Source organism: Episyrphus balteatus, chromosome 3, assembly GCF_945859705.1.
Source record: "Episyrphus balteatus chromosome 3, idEpiBalt1.1, whole genome shotgun sequence".
NCBI classification, from domain to species: Eukaryota; Metazoa; Arthropoda; class Insecta; order Diptera; family Syrphidae; genus Episyrphus; species Episyrphus balteatus.
Window position 1 is genome coordinate 74,079,391 of NC_079136.1, and position 27,355 is coordinate 74,106,745.

General features: G+C 27.8%; 1 protein-coding gene across 16 annotated transcripts in view; it reads right to left on the reverse strand.

Moving 5' to 3' along the window:
* The window catches only part of LOC129916742 (heterogeneous nuclear ribonucleoprotein R), a 57,064-nt gene extending 32,908 nt beyond the window's left edge, over positions 1-24,156 (reverse strand). For 4 of the 16 annotated variants that reach the window (XM_055996852.1, XM_055996847.1, XM_055996860.1 and 1 more), the window contains exons 1-5: positions 17,794-18,029; positions 6,805-6,926; positions 5,873-6,194; positions 5,534-5,775; positions 2,591-2,726 (exon numbers count right to left, since the gene is read on the reverse strand). In XM_055996852.1, the coding sequence (XP_055852827.1) occupies positions 2,591-2,726; positions 5,534-5,775; positions 5,873-6,194; positions 6,805-6,924 (820 nt within the window). In that variant the 5' untranslated portion in view covers positions 6,925-6,926; positions 17,794-18,029. Of the gene's footprint in view, positions 1-2,590; positions 2,727-5,533; positions 5,776-5,872; positions 6,195-6,804; positions 6,927-11,892; positions 12,041-17,793; positions 18,032-23,536 lie in introns of those variants that run through there. The other 12 variants (XM_055996854.1, XM_055996859.1, XM_055996856.1 and 9 more) reach the window with 9 other exon arrangements.
* Positions 24,157-27,355: the final 3,199 nt, after the last annotated feature.

Genomic DNA, 27,355 nt, shown 5'->3' on the forward strand with positions numbered 1-27,355 from the left:
TTTTTTTTTTGGTTTAATTTTGTACATATTTTATTTAAATTCGCATATATAAGAAGATTAATGTATTCAAAAACACGATAAATTGCATACGACAACGGTGGTGGTGGTGTAAAAGAGGAGCAGGCATATCGCATCCGCAAGACAAAGGAGAGAACGAAGAAGAAAAACGTTGATTTTCATGTTGTATATAAATTTTATATTAAGAAGAGGGTTGATGGACTAAGAAGAAGACGACAGAAACGTAGAGATGATTATGCGCTAATATCAATGCTTTTTTTTTTTTTTGCTTTCTTGTTTTCTTTGTTTCCCCCATGCGTTTTGATACGATTTTTTTTTTGCCAAATCAACAAAAAAAAAAAATTCAAATTAAATATCCTTTGACCAGTTCACAAGGGGGCAAACTATACTACACAAAAAGAGGAACACACGTTGGCAAACAAAATTCCTTTTTTTGTCAAAGTTGTAGGTATGCGTCGTCGTCGTCGTCCAGAAGCAAAAAATATAATACAAGTATATTGTAATGAAGAAAGGGTATTTTATATTTTGTATGCACGCACAACAAAAATTATTTTTATTGCAATGCATTGTGCAATTTCTAGAAGCAGCTGTCATTTATTGAAAATGCAGTATATAGGTACTTATATAAAATTGCGTATGCAACGTATAAGATTCTCTCTGTACATTAAACAGGATGAAAGCCGAACTTCTGTAGTTGTCTTTAAATGCATTTAAAAAAAAATTGATTTGGGTCATAATGGAATTTATATATGTTTTCGATGACGTAGCATGCAAAAACCACGTTTTTGACCTGTTTATATCGAAATATACAAACATATTTCAGAAAGATGATGTGCCACAAGTCCTTTGGTTTGGAAAAGTATGGTTTGGCGATTTCCATTGCAGAACAGTGTCTAAACTGTCAATTTCAAAACACAATTTTTATAATAGGTACCTGTATCTAATCGATGTTCAGTTTTTTTTTTAATATCGTGTTTTCAAAAATTAGGACTTGACATTTTTTTTAAAAAGAGCATGCCATTTGGAGGGCTAAAAGCAGAACAGAACCACAAAAAGTGAAATTAGGGACATGACTTTAATTTAACGTCATTTTCTGAACAAGAATTAGGTATGACGTGTAAAACGAACTTTCTTGACTAACTTTCCAGTCAACATTCCAATGAAATTGCCTAAATTCGACAGCAATTTATTTTGACAGCTAATCAATCAACGACCCTAAATGTGGCTAACCTTTTAGTCCTTAAAGCTTTTGAACCTGTCCAATTAGATTGGTAACAATTGAATTCTTTTTTTTTTTTGTTATTTTTTTTTTTGTTTTTAATGCTTTAAAATTTTAAAGTTTAAAGCCACCAGCTTTTTTTATTTATTTTCTGAAATGGAAATCTTCGAGGTTCAATCCCAGTCCCTACAGATACATTGGGATACATTGAATCTTCTTTTCTCTTCTAAAATTAATGTCTACACAATTTTTTTTTAAATTTAATATCAAAATTTAAATTTTAAAAATACTTAAATGATCCCAACTTCTTCTAAAAAGCGTATTCTTATCAAAATAAAATATAGTCTGTAGGTCTCAAGGACATAGCTTTGTTTAATTGTCATTGATTACCCCCTCCCCCCTTTTTTAACATAAAACAAACAACTTTGTTTTGTTTTGTATATAATAAATAATATGTATAAAAATAATTTAAAGCTGATAATGACATTAACATATATACAGACAAAAATTTGATCACAAGTTGCTACAAACATTCGTTTTTGTTAGTTTAAAATATATTATGATTCTCCTGAATTGCAAAAAGAACGGGTGAGACGATTTCGAGAGCCCATTTTTAAATTACTTGCCGATTATAATAGATATATTATTGAAATAATAAGGTGTATTTGTGTATTTAAAGTCATGGAAGCCAGAATTTTTTAAAACGCCATATTTGTTGATTTATGTTAGATCGAAAAGGACATCCTTTTTTGTATGCAAAATGTCTTAAATGTTTATAGCCGTAAGAACTTATTCCTTAAAAAAGTTCTAGTTCTATGATAGTAGTTGTTATAATGAGCTTGTGTCAAAAAGGACCAAAAAGCTATAATCTATTACATTTAGCTGACATCAAATAGATTAACTGTCACTAAATTGTGTTTGTTGCTGAATTATATTCTTAAGAAAGTAGCGCTATGAACTGGCTATAGAACTAAGTACTTCAGGATAAAAAAGAAAGAATTTTTTTCGCTTTTGATTTAGTTGTGTCATTTTTGTACTAAGATAAGAATTCTTGCGATTTTATCCTATATCAAAAACATTTAAAAAATTATATAGTACCTAGTTATAGTTAAAAAAATCTGACTTCCATGGCTTGTTATACTATCGTTAAAGTCCGAAAAAAGGTCCAAATTAAAAGCGTTGATTTAACACACTCGCATCCAAAACAACTAATTTTCCCTTGGTCTTTTTTATTTTATATTGTTGATTTATTTTACGAATTGGTTTTTGCAAATACTTTTCGTATATTACTTTTTTTTTAATTTTAATTTTAGTTTTAATTTCAAACAATGTTGATTGATTTTTTGTATTTACCTGTTAATTTACCAAATTCCTCTAATATCTCCTCTTTGCCTTTTGATTTAGGTATATTGCCTACAAAAAGGCGCAGGTTCGGTACACTAATGTTAATTTTCAGACACTTGCCAGGTTTTATTTCATGGTTATCGAGCTGTGAGGGTGGAATTTGTGGTTGAACAAATAATAAAAAAAATATTTTTTTTTAACAAATAAAATAAAAATTAGTTAATGTCGATATGAATCAAAATAAAGAAAATAAAAAACCAAACATAAATAAAAACAAAATAAAAGAAATAAATAAAAAAAGACAGTACAATATAAAAATGTGATGATACAAATTTCGATAAACAAAATAAAAAACTGATTAAAAAATAAAAATAAAAATATAATGAATGAAAAACTTTTTAATTGTGTGAAGAAAACACATGTTTTTTTTTTTTATTGAATCAAAACTGTATAGGGGAAATTTCGAAAATGAGGTGATATGCAGAGAAGAGGAAAAGGACATGCTCGCTGTTTGCAAATAAAACCAGACAAACTACTGTTCACTAGGAAAAGATTTAGATACGATTAATTGGAAGCAAAATTGCTGTATACAAGTAAAGAACAATTTTGTTTCTTGTTAAATTTTGATTGATAATTTAAAGCGCCGAGAATATTTATTTTATATGTAATGTGTACACATTATGTAAATTAGTTTACAAAAAGTTCATTTACTTAAACTATCAAGGTTTATAAATGTAAAAAATATAATAAAATAATATAGAACAAAATATACAAAATAAATAAGAAAAAAAAATTAATTGAAATACAATAAACTTAAGTAAAATAAAAATTTAATTTAATTTATTTGCATTAAGGCTCAATTTATTCGGACTCCATTAAATTTAAAGGCACCCTTTAAAACGGGAATTTTTTAAATTTCTATGGCGTTTGAAAAATTTTTTTTAATGGCGACTTTAAATATAATGGAAAGTGATTAATTTGGTCCTTAGTTCCAATTGATTAATTTTCTATTATATTTAAAGTCGCCATTTAAAACGCAATATCTGTCAAATCACATAAAAAACTTAAAAATTTTGCGTTTTAAATATCGATTTTATGTTTTTTCGAGTATGAATAAATTAGGACTAAGATTAAAAATAATGTTCTTTTTTCTGATTATGATTTGTATTTTTCTATGGTACTCTTATTTTTGTTAAGTTAGATTTCTTCTTATTACAAATAAAATTATAATTTGTTGAGATAGTAAAGGGCTGGGAAATAATGTAGCTGTAATTTCTATTTGATAAACTTATTTGCATTTCATTTTTACAAAAAAATGACGCGCGGAAAACTACAAAAGACAAAAATATCAATTTTTTAAAGATTGGCAATAAGTTTCTACGTCAAGTTTAATTTAAATAAATTTATGAGGTGGAGGAAAAAATAGTGTTCCATTGGCACGAAAAGAATAATAAGAACATTAACTTCGATAAATCCTCAAAAATCAGATTGAAGTTTTAAGTTTATGAAGCTCGACATATCGAATCGAAAGCGATATAACATTTTTGTGCTTTTTTCGTAAAAAAAAAATACCAAACATTTCATATTTTTAAAATCAGAATTCCACAGAAATACAAATCCAAGTCCAAAAACGATACTTTGAGCTTTCTGTAACCCGTCTTTGGTTTATAATTATGTGAGACTTTATAGCGTGTCTGTTTGCTTATCCGGAAGTGTTCGTTACGTTAAAAATTAAAACCCTGAATAGACTTTCGAAGACAGTAACTACCGGATAAGCAAATGAAGCACTATGAATCCACTATTTTGACTTAATTTTAAATCTAATAAGGCTTTATTTCATAATGACTGACTAAACTTTCAAGAAAGAATTGTTTGGCTTTAAAGAGAATTTATTCTAATTATTTTTTTTCAAATGTTTTAATTCTTTTTTCTAATAGATGCCAAGTAAATACTCCAAGAGGAATTTTGTTTTCGATTAGGTATTTACTTAAGAAGTAAATAAATTCTTCCTTATAAGAAGTTAAGCCAGGCATTGTGAGGCAAACCCTTAGACGACTGAAAATGTATTATAATGCAGCCATTACTAAAAAAAGATAATCAGAATACTTAAAATAAATAAAACAATTACAATACAAAAAAAAAAAAAACATTATATTGTAAGGAGCAAAGAGGAGACCAGATGCAGGTGTTTTGTTTTTTTTTTTTTTTGGCAACGAAGTTTCCTACCATTTATTTTAGATAACAATTTAGGATAGTAACGAAATGTTGTAAGTTTAGTCTAGTCAAAAATTTTACCAAAAGAAGGGGCTCTCTCCAAAAACCCGATTTTTTTATATAATTTTAATACACCAGAAAATCATGGTCCAATAATTTACAAAAAAAGTAGATACAATAAAAGTTTGAAACAAAATGTCTACAATAAACAAAGGAAAATAATAATAAGGAATTACAACGCTACAAAACAAATTAGTTTTGTTTTTATTTTTTAATATAAAAAAAAACGTTTTTGGGAAAGGAAAAGGGTTTTGTGTGTAAGAGACTTCTTTTCAAACTTCTCAATTTCAAATTTCCAATTGATTTTGAAATGACAACTACTTTGGGTACTGAGGTGTGTTTTTAAAAGGGAATACAATTTTCAAGACATGCATTTTTTTAAATCTTACTGATAATATATTTATATTGTAAAAAAAAAAAACTATCTAATAAATAGCAACAAAACAATAAAGTCTATTTTTTTTTTCAGAAACTAATCAAAGAAAAAAAAAAAAAGAAAGAAAAAAGTTAATATATTTTAATGTTTAGCTTATTCATTTGGATTTTTTTTTCTTATCTTGCTGAGGAATTTTAGACATAAACGTATTTATATTTTTCTTTGTAAATTTTTTCGATTTTATAAATTATATTTATAATACCTCAAAATTGGAGAAAAAGAAATGAATTTTAAAAGAATACCTGTCTAACTGCATTAATTGCAGCGTCGCGGGATGTAAATGTTACGAATGCGTAACCACGATTTGTACCAGTCATTGGGTCCATCATTAATCTGAGGTCCCATATTGTACCACAGTTTTCAAACAATGGTATAAGCTCATCTTCGAACATGTCTTTTGGAATTTTGCCACAGAAAACTTCGCAACCGTTGCCTGGTGTTGGACCGTCCCAATTTGGAGGAGGACCGCCATATTTACGTTGACCTAAAAGTTATTAAAAAAAAATAAGTCAAGATTTTTGGAAATGCTAAGTTATATTAAGCTTTTAATGATGTTCTTATTTTTTGTAATTTATTATTACCTGTCGTAACGTCTAATGTGTAACCAGAACGTTCTAGGATTTTTTTGATTTTTTCTTCGTCAGGACCTTTTACTTGCGCTGTTGTGGAGGGTGTCGGTACACCTTGTTGGCTAGCTCGACTTTTCTGTCTATATGTTTTCATAACACCACAAAGATACGCAGACTTGTTCGATACATGTTCCAAATTTGATTCAAGGAACTGACTTAATACATTCAAGGCACCATCTGCCGGAAATTCCTTGAGAGCATCTAACGCACGCTCATCTAATTCAACGTGCGCTAGTTTACCTGTTTTATAAATATCGTCTAGTTTCCCGGCAACCTGTTAAATAAATTAAATACAATTTTTGTTATAAAGTTTTCTAATCAAAATTCTGAAGTAAGGTCAAAAATATATAAGTTCAGAAAAAAATTTTCTCTGTAAACCAACAAATAAAAAACTTTTCTTTATCCTTAGCAATCATTTGTTGTTGTTTAGAATGTAAAATTTTAGTGGGCTTCAAAAAAAAAAACACGGCTAAATTCAACTACATTGGCCACTTTTTGTAAAAGTATAGTATTTTTTCACGCGAATTTGGTTTTTAAAAAGATTATACAAATTGTTTTTTAGACCAAAAAATAAGCATATTTACTTGAAACCTTAAATTTCGCTTTTAAAACCAAATTTGTATAAATACAAACAAAAATATTTTGTCCTTTATTAATTTTTCAACAAATGAAGTTAAGCATTAAGTAAAAAATTTTCAAATCGAGTTTGATACCACTCCATTTTATGGATTAATATCTCATAACAAAACAAAAATTAATGCATCCGATGAAGGATCAAATAATGATACATTTAAAACTAGTTGAAACAAATTTATTAATGTAAAGATCTAAAATATTATTGGATTATTGTTAATATGGAGCTTAACTTATTAATATGAACTTACTTTTTTATCTAAGCCATATTCTAACAGCTTTGGATAATCTTCTGTTCTCTCTCCATCACCGCGGTCTTCTGATTTTGGGGTTACCATATCATCCACCAATTCGCCATTTCCTTCTGCCATTTCTATAAATAAAAAATATATATATGTTTAAAATGCTAAGAATGCATTGGATACAATAGATTGAAAAATATTTTTCAATTTTCAGCCCTAATGCTTGAATTGGGTTAAATATTTAGAAGAGGGTAGATTTTTAACAATATTGAGGTTAAAAAAAAAAATTTCCGGTCTCAAAAATGTTTCCTACTTGGGAGCAGGAGGATCATTTAATCCCCCTTATGTCACAAACATGAAAATAAAATTCCGCTTTTGAAAATTGTTTGCAGTACACTAAAGTATAAATTAATCTTTAAAGTTAATTTGGACTAATTTTTTTTGGTAAAAAAACAGAATTGAAATATTTGATTTTCTCAAAAACGTTGACCTCAAAACTTTGTTGCAATAATCAAAGATTTTGATTAAAGAAAAAACAGCTTAATATTCACTTGTTCAACTTTAAAGAAGAAAATATTTTTAATTTTTTTTATAAAAAAAAAAAAATTTTTTTTTTATAAAAAAAATTCAATAAAAATATTTTGTTTTTTTTTTTTGCTAAATTATAATACATAAAATTCTCTCCTCTGATTTAAGTTAACAATACAAATATTCAAAAAATTTTGAAAGCAAAATTTGCATTTATTAATTTTTTTTTTAAATAATACGAAGTTCATATTATGTATTTTCTTTTATACATTTAAAGCTATAACGTAACTAATGGTAAAATAAGAGCAAGTACGTGCGACTAAGAAAAAAAAAAACAAATCTATTGAACAGTCAATTATTCACACATCAATAGATTAGATGAACTTTTAAACAATTTTATTGTACCTATAGATATTCTTATTGATTCGTATAAGTTTTCAAGAAGAAGAAAGACGCAAACTATTTGATTCACAAATCTAAAACAATTTTATTGTTGTTAAAACGTTAAATAACCGCAATAAGAAAAGTCTAAAATCTAAAAAAAAGTTATTTCTATTCTTTGAAGGTACATAAAGCGACTTTACATACCTGCCTAGTACGTTCATAAGTGGAAGATTAACTTTATTCTACCATGCACCTGGTATTCTCTAGAACCTGAACATTGTCAACTTGAAATGCATTGAGGTAGGAAAAGCGTGGTTAGTGTCAATGTTTTGTTTTTGTTAAACAAAAAAAAAAATTGAAAATATTCGGTCTTTTAACCTGCAGCAACCCCGTGAGGGTGCAATCTAAAAAAATGACAGTCAAAACAAATATCGGGTGGTTGTTTTTGGTGGTGCAGTTGTTGGTAGACGACAATCCATACTTGTGAATATGTACATGAGACACAGAGGCAAAATGTTGATATACATATATGTATCTATGTTCGGTTTTGGACGATTATGGGTAAATACTGAAACTTTTTAAGGGTTGATTTGTCTGTCCTTTTCGTATCGTCTGTCTGTGCAAATACAACGTCATAATAATATTGATTTTAAGCTGTTTTTGAAGTAGAAGGTAGTGGCTTTTACTTGAGCATTTATTTAATATAAATGTGGGTACGCAGTAACGTATAGAGTATAGCTTCGGTGACCATTTTATCAATGACGAAAAAAAGGACATATTTTGGTTAAGTTAAAAAAAAAAATTGTGTTTAACCACAGATCACACCTAAATGGTGCCAGGCGCTGATTGATCGCCGCCGCGCTGTCTGGCTGACGGCAGTAACGCCGAATCTGTGCGACTTCTTCAATTCACGCCTTGTAAGCATCTGGATGTGAATCGTTTAAAAAACAGTGTGCTTGCATATCCAGAAAGAATCCAAAAATCCACATTTTCTATTTGGTGCGAATTTGAGCTCGACTAATTATCCAGTCCAGAATACAGCTTTTATTGAAACACAATAAAACAGCTAAAAGTCATCTTAAAAATGAGTTGCATAGATACAAATTTTGGGGTTGGGTTTCTTAAAAAAAAAATTAAAAAAATAGGTATTACCTATACCAGCTCCGTGATGACAGAACTGCGACCTTAAAATTTTTGAACCAAACTTGTCTTATTCGTTTGTACACCTTTTGTCCATGTTTGTCCGCCTAAGATTTTCATTTGTCTACCCTTAATTTTAGAGGAAATTCTTTCGTTTTTATAGGACGCTTACGCCTGCAAAATGAAAAATAGTCTATAACGCTCAAATTTTGGAATAGACGTACATAGGTATAAAACCAGCTGCTATCATTTGTCAACCTCGAGTTTTATAACTACATACAAAATATTATCATTTTTCAACCCCAGCTTAAGAAGAAATTCAAAAAACCAATTTTGGACTAAAAAATTGAAAATCCCCTTAAATCGCCAAAAAGCATTTTTTTTTTTCAAAATTCAAACTGCTAGTCTTGTCCACCGTTAGTTCTTTACATATATGTACCTACTAGAAATCATCATTTGTTCACCCTACGATTAGAAGATATTCAAAAAACAAATTTTGTTTTTTAGGAAAAAAATGATTTTTGGGGATTTTAGTGGACTTTGAAATTTTCAGTACATACACTGTGGTGTATGCGTAATTTGTTGTGCTTTTAAAGTAGGTACATTTGTTGAAAAAAAAAGTAATTTTTGGAGATTTTAAGGGACTTTAAAATTTTCAGTAAACTTGTACACTGTGGTGTATACGTAATTTTTTTTTTTGGGAATTCTGAAAATTTGTATTTCGATTATCTCCTTAACATAAGGTGGCAAAAGTACGTTTATTCATGAATCGTATGTTTTAAGGTCTTGTTTTCTTAAATAAAGTGGAAGCAAAAAAAGTTATATAGTTCCAATTAGATTTTTGAAGAGCTGTCAGAATAAATCTTCTTAAAAATCATCTCATGCTGTTGGAAACATTATTTCATATTATTTCTTACAAGAAACTGACTACAGAACGGCAACACTAAAACTACAGTACCAAATCTCCAGACTATCGGAATTCATCGACTACTTGATTTTCTTTATTCCATTCTACACGAAGTTACCTAAATTACACATCCACAAAATAAAGTTTCTATACGTGTTTGCTTTCGTTAAGTATGCTGCTATGGTGAATGAATGCATGCATGCTGCTGGATGATGTTCGATGAAGTTCATTTGATATTTGAAAAATAAGATAATCTTCGGGGTTCAATATTTTAATTAGCAGTTACAATTTAATAGATTGTTTATAACCATAACTAATTAAGATGCATTTCAATTTAAGTATGAAAATGATTTTCGAAATAAACAGTACGGATGTTGTATATCCGGTATAACCAATAAAGAACTCGATCGCAATGAACTCTCAGTTTCCCTCATGTAGCTCAGACGTCAGACAAAAATGAATTCGATAAACATTAAACGAAGAATAAAATAATAAAAATTACTTTTATTTTAAGAGGAGTGATTTAATACAATTCAATTTTAAAAATTCAAATGATTCAACTCCAATGCATTTCGCCCAGGTACAACAGTGAGCTAATCAGTTAGATGCTGTCGTACCCTTACTAAGACACAAATTCACCATGACGATAAACAAAGACAAAATCCATGCGAAAATATTAAAAAAAAAAAAAATAACCTTAAATTAATTTACCTTTTAACAGATTGAAAAAAAAATATATATTCTGCAGTACTAAATCGCACACAAAAGTGCAGAGAAACAAAAACCCCAAAAAACTCGCACAAATTTATAAAATTCTCTCCCCAAAAATGCTCTGCTCGTCAAAATGTGCAGTGGGAGCGAGATAAAATACTTGTCAAAATAAAGTCGGTGCAATGAGTACAATCACAGGAACGCGCCGCCACCGTCATCTTTTATAGGGTACATAGAGATGTGTTCATTCAGTTCTCTCAGATACACAGTCACATTCCGGCAAAGTGCACACACAATGAACAAAAATAAAAGCACACACCTAATAAAACCACACCAATGCAATGCTGCTAAGCTATAAAATGACCACAGAGAGTAAAGATTGTGGAATGACAATAAATGCGATAACGACACCAGACACAACGAATGCGAGAGAATGCGACATAAGAAACTGCATTCTTTATTATATTTCTCTTCGTAATTTTTTTTTTTTCTACATGAGGGTTGAGAGGATTGTGTGGTACTGCCGCGCTGAATTTCAGAGTAACTTTTTTTTTTCGTTTTTTCTTTTAATTAACATTGAAAAAGTGCAGCGACAGCGCACCAACCGGTCACGGTTTTAAACTTAATCAGTGGGGAAAAACAAAATGGTGGACGCAAACATGCATCTCGCCCCTATTGTGCAGTTAAATGCACATTTTTTTTTAACATTTCAAATAATTTAAATTACACGGGATTTTTTTTATCCTCACGTTGGCACTAGGATAAAACAAAGAGAAAAAATACACCAAAAAGTCCAATAAAATCTTATTAAGTTTCAGTATTTAATAACTTTAAATCATCACACTTGTCTTGAGAAAACTTTTATTCCATAAAGAATCTCAGATTAAAATGTATTTCTGTTTGGGACACACTGCATTTCAAAATATAAGCTTGTATGTGTATTTACACTTTTCCTGGATATTCACTTCATAACACTGTCTCGAGATACATATGAACATTGAAGTAATGTTTTTTTTTTGTCTGATTGTATTGTCTGATTTGAAAATAACTAACCAACAAGAAAGCACACCTTTAAATATATATATACAAAATGTTAACTCTTAGTAACACGATCACAAAATATATATTTTATATATTCATTCTTATAATATGCATTATGTACATAAAATTTATAATTTATGTATATACAAAATGTCAGTATATTATTTTAAAAAAGGATGATCTTTAATTGAACTTCTTTTGATGGGGAAATTTTTCTCTCACTCTCATAACACTACAATGTTTTAATTTCGATCGCTATTTTCATCAGTATGCATGTGAGATAATTATAGATATTTTTTTTTTTTTATTTTGTTTCAAAGTTAAATTTTTCTTATATTGGTATATAAAAAAAACGTAGGTGCAACACGAAGATTTATAAATCGTACCTTAATAATAAACAGATTTTGAATTTTTCGTACAAAATTTCAACAAAAAAAGTTTAAAAATAAAAAAACAAAAACGAAAAATAGACGCGGTGTATATAACGGCGGACGTCTTCTGTTTGAATGCAACACCAGCACAGAAACAATACACTGCGGCGAAGAAAACATAAAAATGTCCACTAAAAGGAAAAGCCAACAACTTTTTTCAAAAAAAAAAAAATTGTTAGCGAGAGACCAACACTATGGCAAATACAAAATCCCCACCCTTTACACCAACCACACACCGATTCCCAGCGACACGACTATAATCAGAGAACCAGACAAAAAGGACCGCATTCGCATTCAAATTTTTGCAAAAATTCAACTCACTCATACATTCGCATTTGCATAACATAGATACAATGAATAGAACACCGATACACGCCTTTATAGCTCGCTCACACACATACTATGACATATTGCACGAAGTATTCATGAAGAAAATCATACAAAAAGAAGAAAGAAAAAAGCACAAAGGCAGCGGTAGCAGTTAGCAGAGGAAACAAAATACAAAAAAAAAAAAGTGCAAAATTACTTCAGCCAACAAAACCGACATGCCGCAACCAAACCACAAGTAGTAGAAGTATCTTTAAGATACGACACGAAGCAGTAGAAAAATTACTTAGTCTCTGAACACTGAAATTCATGTTTGCAAAAAAGTTTATAGATACTATGCACACCTCACCAACTCTCTAGCCTCTCTCCATTCTATTAAACTTAGACAAAAAATTGAAACCTTGTATCCGCAAAATATATAGCTACCACGTGTGTATTTATCGCTTGAAATGAAATTAAAAAAAAAAAAAAAGATACAAAAAAAAAATCGCAAACAAGAATATGAGTGGAAGAAATGACAGAAGAGAAAAAAAAAAATTTGCAAGTTTGATAAGTAGGTATCTATCTATATTTTGAATTGGTATGCTGTGTTCTGTGTATAGTTTATTGTGTGCGAATTCTCAGTGTAGTGTTATTTTTGTTGTGTCTCTTCTCTGTGGTTCACACACTATCAAAAAAGTTTATTTGTAACGTACATTACCTACATCAAAAGCAATTCCAATACACAAAAGCCCTTAGACAATGTGAAAGCCAATACATCAAAAAATAAAAAATGTCTGCAATACACAGCAGCAATAAGAACGAAAAACTCGTTTCTTGTTTTTGTTTGTTTCTTTATCTGTTGTTGCTTTGAAATGCAAACTGTCGACGTTCCACAATCCACACTTGCAATTTATTATTTTGATAAAAAGCTCTTTTTTTTTTGTTTGTTTTTTTTTTATATTTTTTTTTTTCTTAGTCTATCAGTCAAATCTCTCTCAGTATCAGCACAAGTTCTTTCTTAAATGAAATAAAGTGTGGGGCTCCAAAACAAAAAAGCTGCTGAGATACAATACACATTGCACAGACAAAGTATGATTTTTTCTAAATTCACAGCTTTTAAATATAATATAAGAGGTAGAAGGTATTACATACTTATATTTGGTATCAAAAAGTAAACGATCATTTATATCGCATTTTCGCAATAAAAAATGACAAAATATTAAATGCACGTTGTTGCTTTTGCATTGGATGAGCTTTTTGTATTATAAAAAATGCTTGGCTGAGTTTTTTTTTCTTGACTCAATAGATAGGTATATGTCACAAACAAAAAGTTTGCACCATATAAACTGGTGTAAGTGCATTTAGGTAGTTTACTTACTTTTGTTATTGTGTAGGTAAGGTACTTTGAAATAGCTTTCAATATGGCATGGAGACCAGAATTGCCACTAGGACGAGGATCCAAATGAGTCCAATTGTACCTATGAATATGGACATGGACATATCTCTATGTTTCAAAATGTACTAATTTTTCAAGAAATAAAAAAGAGTGATAGGAATAAAATTGATATTGAAATCGATAGTTTTCATAATTATTTGAAGGTCACACATACAAACAAAACTTGGAAATATCTAAAACTAAAGATATTGACTTCAGTCATTGCAAAGATTCTAGATTCTTGAGTATTCAAATTTTGTAATTAAATTTTCTCTGACATTTATCAATGTGATGTGGCGCCACAATTGCTTTACGCAATTGTGTATTCGATAGCCCAAAAATCCTTCCTGAAAAGGACTTTTTGGTTATTAAGTTCCCAAATTTGTAACCAAAAATGCTATTTATTACTGTTTTGTTTTGTGTTAGTTATTTTTGTACTAACTACAAAGGAAAGGAAGATTTTGTTCATTTTAATTATTTAATATCGATTCGAGTGTGTAAGCACCTAGGCCAAAGGTGTAAGCCATATTATTTGCGCGTTGTTCACGTACACTGGGGCGTATACGTGCTATTTTTTTTTTTTTTTTTAATTTTATTTATTAGAATTTTTAAACGAAAGTTTTTATTCGTTACATCCAGATCTTTAAAATTCAGGTTGTAAAACACGTCTAAGTCATGCACCTCTCGTATATGTTTGCATTGCTTTAAAAATTAATTTAAGTTTTAAAATTCAGTTCTTCATTCTTCTCCAAAGAAAACCCTTTTCATTTGGATAATTAAATAAACTGTTTTGGTTTTAAATCCTCCTGTTTATAAAATTATCACATATTTTTTCTAAAAGAGAGTCGTACCTATGTCATTAAAAACAAAACTACCAACAAATTCAACGAACAATTTTAAAGAAATTTAACTTTTTTTATTTAATTCAACTGGGCCTTTCGAAAATTTGAAATTTAATATCATGACTACTTAAACGCTTCCGTATAAAAATTTTCGTGGAAATCGGCTAGGTATGTAAGTCATTTGTTTTATTAATTTTTTTTTTTCAAATATTGCGCACTCATGAATGACTTTTTGTTAATTTTATTGTTTTTGTTAGAATTAATAAATTAAATACTAGATAAGTTAACAAGCATTTCTCGAAGAAAATTGGTCTTTGAGGCCAAAGATTATCACGAGCAAGAAAAATGGAACGCAGTTAAAAAGATTTTGTTTTCTTCTAAAAATAAAAGTTTCAACCAGGATTGTAAAAATACCAATAAAAAAAAATTTGCTGCAAATAACAAAATTTGCATTTAAAAAAAAAGTTGAAAAATATTTGCATCAAACAAATATTTATTGCAACTAAACATATTTTTTGCATTAAAACAAAAAATTAATGAAACATCTTTGCACTGATAATAATTTTTTTGTTGCAAATAAAAATCGCATTAAAAAAACGTTGTTGCAAATAAAAAATGTTCTGTATTGAAAAAAAATTTAACGCATTTTTATTTTTTCTTAATATTCGTCGAATTTCTTACAATTTTGACTATTTGACCATACATAAGGTTCAATATTATACATAGTTGAAATAGCTTATGTCAAATAGCCAACATAGTAAGAAATTCGACGAATACTGAAAACAAAATATTTCATGCCCACATTTTGCATTCAATACATAAAATTTTTTATTTACAATAATTTTTTTTATGCAAAACATTTTTAGTTGCAATACATTATTGTATTGCAATTTTTTTTCCAGTCGCGCAATTAACATTTTTTTTAATGCATTTTTGTTTTAATTTGTAATGGAAAACAAACGCATTAAGAACGAATATCAACGTTTTATTAAATTATCGCTAAAACCCGGATGATACCTCTTTTTTTCTTGTTTTCAATACAAAAAATCAGGTGGTTGTCTGAAAGAGCGAGGAAGTTTTTTTTTAATGAAAGAGTTACACTATGCGTGCACTCAAATGTCAATAATGAATTAAAAAAATATAAACAAATCCAAATTGTATACCCAATTAAGGGCCAATTTTTAAACGCTCAGATAAACCTCAGATAGAGCTTATTTCTAGGAATAAAATTTTTTTTTTATATTGACATTTATTCTTCTGATAGTCTGACTGGCAATTATTGAAAAATGTCATTTTTTAGGTTTTTCTCACTTGAAACTTGATATATCAATTGAAGTTTCTTTATTTTTAATTTAATTTAGTAAAATATGGATTTGTTTGCAAAAATTTGACAGCCAAAGTTAACTTAAAACCCTTTTCTTTTGTGCATTTTGGAGCTTATTTGTTTTTTTTTTTTCTTTGATTCGTATTTTTTATTTTTTTTTTAATTGACATTTAAAAAAAACTTTATATCTTTTTCACACAATCATCTGAGTTTTTGTCTTAAGAATCTTAAAAAAAAAGAATTATCATACTGGCTTTAGTGGTATTAAATTTGACTTGAGAGTCCTCTATAGAGGGTGATTCACCAGCAATGTGCCAAAAAGGTAGAGTGTGTTGATTGGGTTGAGACTATACAAAAATTCCCCTCCATGGCAATTTTCTATAAAGTTAACTCAGCCGAGAAAAACAATTATTTAAGGTCAACCGTTGCACTTACTATACTTTTTTGTAAAAGCAATAACCTTTTTTTTTGTTTTTGTCTCATAAATAATTTACTAACAAGTCCAACCAAGAAATAACTAAAAATAAAGGGTATTATAAGAAAAATAATATTTGTATTCTTATTTTTCAATTTCTCGAATAGTACAATAAAAAAATCAATTTTGCAAACGATTTTCTGTTTTTGACTTTGACTTTTTGAAAAAAATTAGTTCCGTATATTGCAATTTTTTTTTTCAAAATTTTGAGTTTAAAAATATTTTTTTTTTTTTCAAAAACTATTCCTTAAATAAAGTATAGCACGTCATTGTTAGTGTAACCGTTGACTTTTGATAACATTTTTTCCCAAGCTAAGTCAAATTTTTAGAAAAAAGCACAAAACCGAAGAACAATAGATTTTCTTAAAAGTTGGCTACCTAGCTTTGAAAAAATTTATTATCAGATTTCAGTGAAAAACAGAATTTTTTCTCGTGTTCAGTATTAATTCTTTTTTTTTTTTTTAATTTAATTTTTAAGTAGACTAATAAAACAAAACCATTATGAAAACAACAACCCCCAAGAGCTATACCTCTTTTTTTTTTTGTTTTTATACAATCTAATTTTTATAGCAAGCCAATTCATGAAACTGGATATCAACTTTGTTTCACTCAAAATTAAAAGTCAAAAATAAATGAAATCCCTTCCCCACATACATATATGTTGTACAACACATTCCATTTTTTCAAAATTGACAACCTTCTTAATTTAGTGCACACAAAATTTTAAAAGAAAGTCAAACTTTTATATGAATGTCTTTTTTTATAACAAGCGCACCCTGAAGAGATTAAACTACCCTTAATATGGCAAACATAGTACGAGCGTTAGAGAATAAGGAAATGAAAAGGAGCATACAATTTCAGATAGTGAGCAGATCATTGGGAAAAGTCAATTCTTATTATTAAACCAAAAAGTTGTTACTTTTTGTTAAAGATAAAGAGTAGAATGGTACTTTTTCAAGGACTCATAATTGCGAATGTATCTAGTATTACAATACACTCAACATCTTCTGCTCGAGTGGATAGAAATGTGTGTTCGGTGTTACTAGATTTCTTCTCATGATTATTCTACCACATTGCTCTTATAAGAAATTGGAACAAAAAACTGCCTTCTGTGGTGGAAGCGGCTAAACCGAAACTAGATAAAGAACAAATTATGGAACAAAACTGTCGATTTTTGACTATCAACTATCGAGTACTGCGCTAGATTTCCATCCCTGAAAAAAAACATTTTTGTAAATCAAAAACAAAATTGTTTCCTTGATCAAAAAGATGCAGTTGAAATGCTCGTTAACAAAAATGATAAAATTACGATAAAATTTAAACAATATTACAACGCCAACAAATATGTTAATGTAATTTCGCTGTCTAAATTATTATTAATATATGAAGCTTGTTACCACTTCTTCTATATATTTGAAGAAAAAAAAACATCCAAAAAAAATAAAGAAATTACATAAAATTTAACACTTACATACTTTTTCAATGTTCGTTTTTGAAGTTTAAATTTTTTCACCAAACAAATTTCCAAAGCTTATATTTAACACAATTTAAGGTCACAAAATAGTTACATAAGACAAAAGTTATTGCTTTAGAAAACACAATCACATAACAAAAGTTTAAACAAAAATATTTCAAATAATTTTCCAAAGACCAAACAATGTCGTTTTGTTTTTTTTTTTTTGCTCACGAAATTGAACTTCTATTTCTTTTTGAATTTTTTTTTTAATAATGTTTTTTTTGACAGGAAACACAGTCGCAAAAATTAATTTAATACTTTGTTCTAATTGATCTGTTTTTAAAAATGCAAAGTTCTTTTGCGAAGATAAATATTTAAATATTAGTAGAAGAAGATAAAGAATGAATTAAATCGAAACAAAATTTTGCTTGATAGGACAGGTAAAATTGGCATTACAAAAAATTGTTAGGTTGATTTTGGAATAAGAATCAAGGATGGTAGGAGTCTTTACAAAAATGGAAGAAAGGGTTGTTTTTAGCGGCAGAGGCAATTCGATTGAGCAGTTATTGCCGATTTAACGCAAGGGTGCTTGTTTTTTTACTGGTTAGATATAACCGATACCCATGTGAAAGACATGATAAACTGATAAAATTTGGTATACACGATTTAGATGAAGCAAGGACAAGGACTTATCCGACGACGGATTGACCTAAACACAATCAGGGTTGTACAGAATAATTTTTTTTAATGCATTTGTTTTCCATTACAAATTAAAAACAAAATATGCATTGCAAATAAATAGAATTGCATTAAAAAAATATATATTTACAGCCAGTGAAAAAAATTTGCATTAGAAAAAAAATGTATTGCAACTCATAAATATTTGCATTGAAAATAAAGTTTGCATTAAAAAAATTTATTGCAAATAAAAAATATTCTGCATTAAAAAAAAAATTCAATGCAAAATGTGTGCATTTCTTTTTTTTTTTATATATTCGTCGAATTTCTTACAATTGGCTAATTGATATTTGAATTTTTTTAAATGCAAATTTTTCTTTTGCAATAAATATTTTTTTTTAAATTTCAAATGCATTTTTTTAATTGATATTTTTACAAACCTGAATGAACACAACACAAAGCTGGATTTTTATAAATGACTGATTTTATTTATGTCAAATTTCCACCTTGCGCCTGGCCTGTTTTTATTTCAAGAATCGATGAAACCAAATCTGCGAAACCTAACCATTCTTTTAAACGCATTTATGCACACAAATGCATGCTTTGATGGGATATTTAGGGTTTTGGCGAATATAAAATTGCAGTGTATTATATGCAATTTTATTACAGTCGTCACGCCCCAATAAGTACACGACTTATGCAATCTATTTTATAATTACTAATTAGAATGTATAAATTTTTTTCAAATCTATTTTGCTTTAAAATATTATAACATAATTACCTAAATATTTAAAGTAAAATTAAGAATTAAGTACATATTTTCAAAGTTTTGGTTTGCTGAATATGGGAATGCTGGATGCATAGTTACGGTGACCATCCGTTCATTATAATAATGAACTGTTCATTATTTGAAGGACATGTTCATTATGAATTATTTTGTGTTAAAAAACATAAAAATGTTCATTTTTTTCAAAAGCTGTTCATTTTTTGCTCAGTATTTATAATTTTGTTGAAACCAAAACGAATTTTTGGAGCAAAATGATAATGCGAACGTGTCCCAGTTTTCTGAATGTACACAAATCGTAATGTAATTAAATGTGATTTTAACCCTTGTGACCCTGAGGCTTTTGACGAATATTCGAGCATTCAAAACTGTTGTTTTTTTTTTGTGAAAATTGCACTATGTGAAAAAAAAAAGTCAGAGGACAAACAGTAGCAAGTTGGACGGGACACGGGAAACTTAAAAAAAAAAAATTTCAACATTTTAAAAAAATATAGAATTTGTATTTTCGGGAAGATTTGTTTTTATGTAACTTTTTGAAATAAACAAAAAAAAACAAACAATAGTAAAAAACTCGGTTAACTTTTTGTTTTAGTTCATTATTTGAAATTTAAAAATATGGTCACCGTATGCATAAAGCATTAAGAGCACTTGAGGAGTGAATAATAAATCAAAAGGCCGTATTTACTTTTCATGTTTTCCATTTTTTTTTTTAATGAAATCGCCTTCAATTGAAACTGCTAAAATGACCATTCAAAAACTGAATTTCATACAAGCCTATTTGAATTTGAATTTTTCTGAATAATTTGTTTAGATGGAAATGCGGCCTTTTGTTTATTCACTATTCACTTATCACTAGTTTTTCGGGAATACGGAATACCCACTTTTGCATTAGTAATCCAAGCGACCACTGCAGGGTTAAATATTTTAATAATAAAATAAATTGCACGACTGGGGTCGCACGTACTTGCTCTTATGGTAAAAGTTACTCTAATGTTAAACATTTTCATTGAACAAAATAAGGGAAAATTTAAAATTTGATATTTTCACGGAATTTCGTTAGTGGTGCAAAAAAAAATAAAATCTGTTTTTATAAATAATTAAATAGCGTTTTAAATGATCTTTTACAAAAAAACTAAGTATGCCATTTTATTTCTTGTATAAAAAGGAATTTTTAGAAAATTTTTTTCGAAAATCATTAGAGTCGTTTTTTAAAAAAATAATTTTTTATATATAAAAAATTTCTAACATTTTTCAAAAAAAAGTTGGTATGCTATTTTGAAGAAATAAATAGTTTACACCTAAAAACGGGATTTCAAAATTTTTTACCAACCCGTTTCCAAAAAATTGATTTTTCAAAAAAAAATTTTGAAATATTTTTTAAAAATTCAAACATGTGTTTTTTGAAAAATTTAAAATTTTTAAAAATAACGATAGTTTAAACGTTTCTGTACAAAAATTTTGTTTTGTCGTTTACGAGAAATTCAATGCCAATGCCGCAAAATAAGTATAACTTCAAATATATATGTAGGTCAAATTTTATTTCATAAAATTCACTTTTTCATAATTATTTTGAAAAAAATGATCATTTCTTTTTTTTCAAAATTTTTGTAATAAAATATAAATTTATTTTTCAAAAACTATTCGCCATATTTATTATTAGATGAATTCAGAAGAGAAAAAGATCCTGCATACATATGTACAAGGTGATTCAGGAAGAATGTGCCAAAAAGGTTAATTGGATCAAGACATAAACGGGACGGGAGTGCCTACTTGTTTTCTATAAATTAAAAAAAAACCAAAACTACTTTGTTTCAAGAAAGTCCTCTATTTTTTGTTTTATGTGACTAAACTTGTTGCTAAATTAATTCATAAAAAATTAACCTTCTCCTAGCCGTAATAGCTTTAAATCAAGGCAGAATATTTAAATATTAAATTAGTACTCAATTAGGTACACAAAATTTTGAAAAAAAAATAGTTCAGCATTTTTTTTTTTCAAAATTTTGATTTTGAAAATTAATTTTTCAAAAAGTAGTCCATTAAATAGCTTTATTTGAAAACAAGATAGTATAAAACAAGGTTTTTGGCTTTAAAAAGGTACAGCACATCATTATAGGTGTAAGCGTTGACTTTTAAAATGTTTATATTAAAACTTAAGTGAAACTTAAGTCATTTTTTTTTTAATTTAAACTCATTTTTACTAAAGCTCAACATTTAAATTTTAAGTTAATGTTCTTTTTTATTATTGAATAGCCTTTATTGTTTCTAGTTACAAACAGATTTGTAAAAATTTAGGAAAAATCATATTGGTAAAGAATTCTATTTTCATCAAGAGAATTAAAAAAAAAATAAAGTACTTAATTTGTCTAATTTTTTTTTAAATTATAATACCTTTCTTGTTTTGAATACTAACAAAAAATATACCCAACCAATTTTTGAAAATCTTTTTTAATTAAATTTTTTTCATTCAATTCTGAGTTTTCCTTAAATATATTTTAGACAATCTTTTGATATCATTTAATTTATGAAATTAAAAAAAAAAAAAAAAACAAAATGGCAACAGTGGAAATTTTTATCCTATAGAAGAGGTTTAAAAAGTATTTAGTTAAAGACGGTTTAAAAAAAATCAACAAAATCGGAGCTGCTTAGCCACGTGTTCCCAACTGAGGAGTGAATAAACAAGAGGATTAAACAAATTATTCAGAAATCGCAACAAACTGAAATCGCCAGAATGAAAAGTTTTTGAGTGGAGATACTTTTAAACAGCTACTCCATACCGACCCCATCAGTATTTTTATTGTTTGTTATTCCTTACATATATTTTTATATATATGCGCTTTTAGTTGCAACTGAATGGAAATAAACGGTGCTTACTGTTTTGATTGATTGAGTGATTATTGTTTAAACCAGTATCTACCTATCCCTGTTCTGTAAATTTCGCATCCATTTAGTTTTGTTTTGTATTTATTTTATATTTGTATTGTCGCGTCATTCGAAATAAGTACGCTGATCCACTTACCTCAATACAATACAAACAATTTGTTTCGGAGCGTATCAAAATTATGACTTCAAAATTCTGGTTTTTAAAATACCTATTCTATTGACTTTCTAAATTCTGCCTTTTGAAATTCTGCCTTGCAAAACTCTGCTCCCATTATTTTGAAAAGAAATTCTCCTTATTCAACCCGATTCTGAATGAAAACTTCCGGGAAAATGTGTTCGGGAGAAAGGCTCCGAATCAAAAAATTCCAAGAATATCATTTATTTAGAAAATTACAAAGTTCAAAATCATTTATCAATAATTATAATTATTAAATGTAACAAAAATTATTTTCATTTAAGTTTGAAAAAATTCTTCTAATAGTGTAAATATTAATACCAAGTTTTAAAAGATTTAATAAAATTCCCCTGATGAAGTCGAGAAATTACGACGAAACGTTGGGAAAAAGTATGAATTTAAAAAAATTTTATTTGCGAAAAAAGCGCAAAATTTTACTAAACTTTTTGATAGGGAGCCCTTCACTCTAACGCTATTCCTCGGGAGTTTTCATTCAAAATCAACTTTAGTTCTTTCCTTACTGTTTGTTGTTTAATTATAGCAAATATTTTTTATTTATATATAATTGTAATTGGCAACAACATAATTAGAAACGGTGTTATGTGATACAAAATATTTCTTTTTTGATAAATTGATTAATTTAAAATTTTTTTTTCTAAAATATCTAACATTTTCTTAATATTTTTAAATTAATTTATTTACAAGCAACAAATTTTGCAGAATTTTGTAAAACAGAATTATGAAAAGTAGGTAGGTACACTTTTGAAAAGCTCAGTTTTGAAAAACATTATTTTGAAAAGCAAAATTTTGTAAAAAAAGAAAATTGAAAACAAAACTTTGAAAAAAAGAATTTTAACCCCGGCAGAATATTGACCCCCACCCATTTTTTAAGTACGGGTGGGTGGTACATCTTATTTTATTTTTTTTTTTTATTAAATTTATTTAATTTTGATTTATTTGTTTTATTTAATTTATTTAATTTATTTTATTTAATTTATTGAATTTAATTAATTTTTTTAATTTTTTAATTTATTCAATTATATAATTATAATTAGATATAATTATACATATATTTATACCTAAAACTTAAAAAAACGGTAGTGATTAATTGTAATTTAAATTGCGTGAAAGTTAAAGTTTTACTCACAACGAAAAATACCCAAAAGGCTGTAAAGTACATAGCATATATAATATATATGTAAGTATATACAAATGTACATATATGAGTTGAATAAACTTACTATTTAAGGTGATGTGGCAAATATAGGCACACTCGGAACGCCGATAATAACGCTGCAGAAAAATAAAGTAACTGCTACAATGGGGTTTATTTGCTCCTTTTGGGGCTCTTTGAGCTCCTCAAACACACCAAAAAAAAGTTGAACAAGCAAAAATTCCTGAGGGCGATGTTGAGACGAACCACTGCGTCGTCGGGTTGATTTTTGTATTGTTGTTGTTGTTTTATTTTATTTATATCTTAGGTTCATTTTTTTTTATATTTGTCCACAAGAAAACACCGAACGATAATTTTTCAACATGCACTTTTTTGTTTGCTTTTTTTTATTTGTATGTATTATCTTTATGTTGGTATAGGTAGAAATTTATATCACTGTATTTCCAAGCAAGTGTATTTTCACATGCAGACGTTCGTTGTCGCTATCTGCAGTTTTTTTTTTTTTGTATTTTGTTGTTCTTTTTGTTATAATTGCAGAAAGTGGGGAGCAAATATATGTATGTATGTGTGTTTGTGTTGGAGATATTCCAAAGGGAAGCGAATTTAATTTCAAAAAAAAAATTAAAAAAAACGAACAAAAAACAGAAAATTCAAAAATCTGTTTTCACTTTAATTTTCTTTTTTCTTTTTTTACAAAATCAAGAGTAGAAAAAGGTTAAATCCATAGCATGTAACTTTTTTTTTATTATGCATGCATGTATTTAATATTTTTTAAATGCTTTGTGATATATATATATCTATGTATATTTATTATTTAAACGTTAAAATTTTTTCTATGAATAAAATTCTATGTACACAAATTTATTTATACTTGTATATAGGTATATGTTTAGGCACGAGCTTTTTAACTTATAATTTTTTTCTTTTTCTTTTTTTAAATTCTTTTTTTCCTCTCTTTAGTTATGATTAGTTATAAAATATTTTTCTATTTTAATAAAAAATTTAAGGTTATTAATTTTTTTTTTCAATTATCGACGACGAGGTTTACGGAGAATTTATATATTTTTTTTTTATAAGACTGCGTTTTTATTCTAAATAACGGCAATTGAGTGTGTTTATTTTTTTGTTATCGAATTTTCCATCAAAAAATTAATTGAGTGAGGGGGCATGTAACGGTAAGAGCTTTCAGCAGGCAACGCAGTCAGATTATCCTTTAACTATTGTAGTAGAATTTTGTAAAAAAGGTGTGTTTGTTTTTTTTTAACAATTGTTTATCATTTACACTTTTTTTTTGTTTTGTAGTATTTGTGCATCTTTGGCTGCATAGATCGTAGCTTTATTCAATTTTTCTCCTGATTTAAAGATATTTTTTTTTTTTTTGGTAAATTTGCAGACACAAAATGCTTAAAAGATGTTTAAGATTTTTTTTTTAATTAAAAATCAAGTTGTGTTAATTTCACTTATTTCGCAAATATCTTTTAAGAAAATCACTAATCTCGAACGATGACACATTTTTTTTGAGACTGTTAAAGTGTTCTCTATTTTCACAGTACCCTATTTTTTTTGTAGTGTGGTTAAAAAAAATTTATTCCATGACAGTTTTTATAGAACAGACTTTTTGATTTTATTTTATTTGTTCAAAATTTTGAAACTCATAAATGCACTCTGCGGGTCGTTGTTCATGAATTCGAAGATAACAAAACTTGTAATTTGTTTGGATAATTTTGTTTGTAGTTATTTTTATTTATATTAATCCAAATAATATATAAATAAAAATATTATTTTTTTATTTAAGATTTTTGATTATAGGGAAAAATTCACTAAAATAGGTAATTACTTTTTTTTTTTTGTAAAATAAATTGTTTTAATGAAGATTAATTTGTTAAGAGTCCAATTAAGTAAAAGTATCGCGGACTTAATTTTTTTAGTAGGTAGATATACGGATGAGGAGATTTGATTCGCGTGCGATAGTTCGAAAATTGAAGTTATATAATAAAGTATATCAATTGGAATTATTAATAATTGTGAATTTTCGATAAACGTGGTTATTATTAATAATAATATATATATATGTGTAAAATTTTGGTTTTTTCAAATATTTTTTCATCCGTCCGCGATATTGAAGAAAATGTCTGGCGTAAAGGGTAACTAGTACGTCTATAATGCAACAATCCGAGTGTGAAGTGAATTCAAGAAAAGCCAACGACGACGACGGTGATGTAAAAAGCTTGCACACTGTGTAGGGTACACTACTACCTTTGGCACAAAAAGCAGTAGCGAAGCGAATATCGCAAACGCAATACAGAATCAAAAGAGCTCTCCCACCGAAATACAAACACAGTCATATTCTATTAATACTAAAGGAGTTCATGAAAAAATAAAGTAAAAAAACAATAATGGTGCTGTGCGGTAGGGGTTGTCTGGTATTTCATGTTGCCAACTTGTTAGGTTGCTTTTTGTTTGGTGTTTGGTTTGGTGGATATAGATGGTAGATGGATGGATGGATGGACCCCTTTTTTAAAGTTTTTCATCAAAGTGTAAAAATTCATTCAGTTTCACTTATTTTATACACACATACATACAGAATTAATAAATATTTTATTCGTACTGCAGTCTTGTTTTGTATGTATTGGTCAAGTAAAATGCAAAAAAAGTTTTTCTTTTGAGAATATCTATACAGTAGAGAATATGTGAAAGGTGTGTATAGTGTAGGTAGTGATAGTGTCGCAGAGCAGCAAGGAATTTTTTTTTTTTTCTTTCAAAGCAATAAATGAGAACAAGTTCTTTTTTGAGGAATTATTAGTAATTATTCGTTCCTAACAATTATTATTATGACTAAAATTCATTTATATTTGAATAAAAAAATATACATGAGTGCATTACTTATACATTAAGAAGACAGTACCTTGTATATGTTGGTACTTTGAGTTTATCTTTCGGCATTTTCTGATCCATTTTTTTTTTTTGCATGCAACTCAAATAGCAACAACAACAAAATTTGAGGTTATAAGAAGAGCCTCAGTAAATTGGATTTTTTTTTTTTTTTTGATTTAGATAAATTTTGTATCTGTAATTTAAATGAACTAACAAACATATATAGGCTTATACAAAAACTTTGATTTTTTTCGTATTTGTCTGAAATTTGCATTTCGATGTTGGAAGGTATGTAGGTATCTTTTCATATTGTAAGTAGGTATGTACCTTACCTACCTTCGTTGTATTAATCCCAAGCTCAGAATAAGTGAATCTGGAGTTAATATTATGTATAAGTACCTATAAACAGGTAGCTTTTGTAGGAAGTGGTTTGGTATTTTTTATCTTACAAAACCTGTCACTAGATAAGTATTTTACAATAAAAATACAATATCTTTGAAGGAGAATTGCAATTTTTACCAATAATTCCAAGATTGTCTCTTTTAGTGGGTGCATTTATGATGTTCATGACCCAGCAATTTTTACAATCCCCAAATTATGTTTCTCATTCGATAGAGAATTGGCTGAATACATATCATAGCCCTGATTTTTTGCACTCGTGAAATTCACCTTTTGGCCGCCATCTTAGACTTTAGTTTTTATTGAATATTTTGACTTCTAGTTAAAAGTTGGTAATACAAAAAAAAAGTAGACAATTGAATTTCTCGATACCTATTCTGAATATTTAAAAAGTTACAAGCCGAAAAAGTAAAAAAAAAAGAACAATTTTAAATCTTGAGCACTTTTTATCAGAATTAAGACAAAAAAAAACGCCCGATAAAAGATTTTTCATATTAAAATTCTATACAACTCAGCTATACAACTTTTTTTCTGTATCGCTATAAATAAATACAAAAGTTATTAATACTTTTTTGTTAAAAAAATAATTTTTTTTGTCGGTGTTTTTTACCGT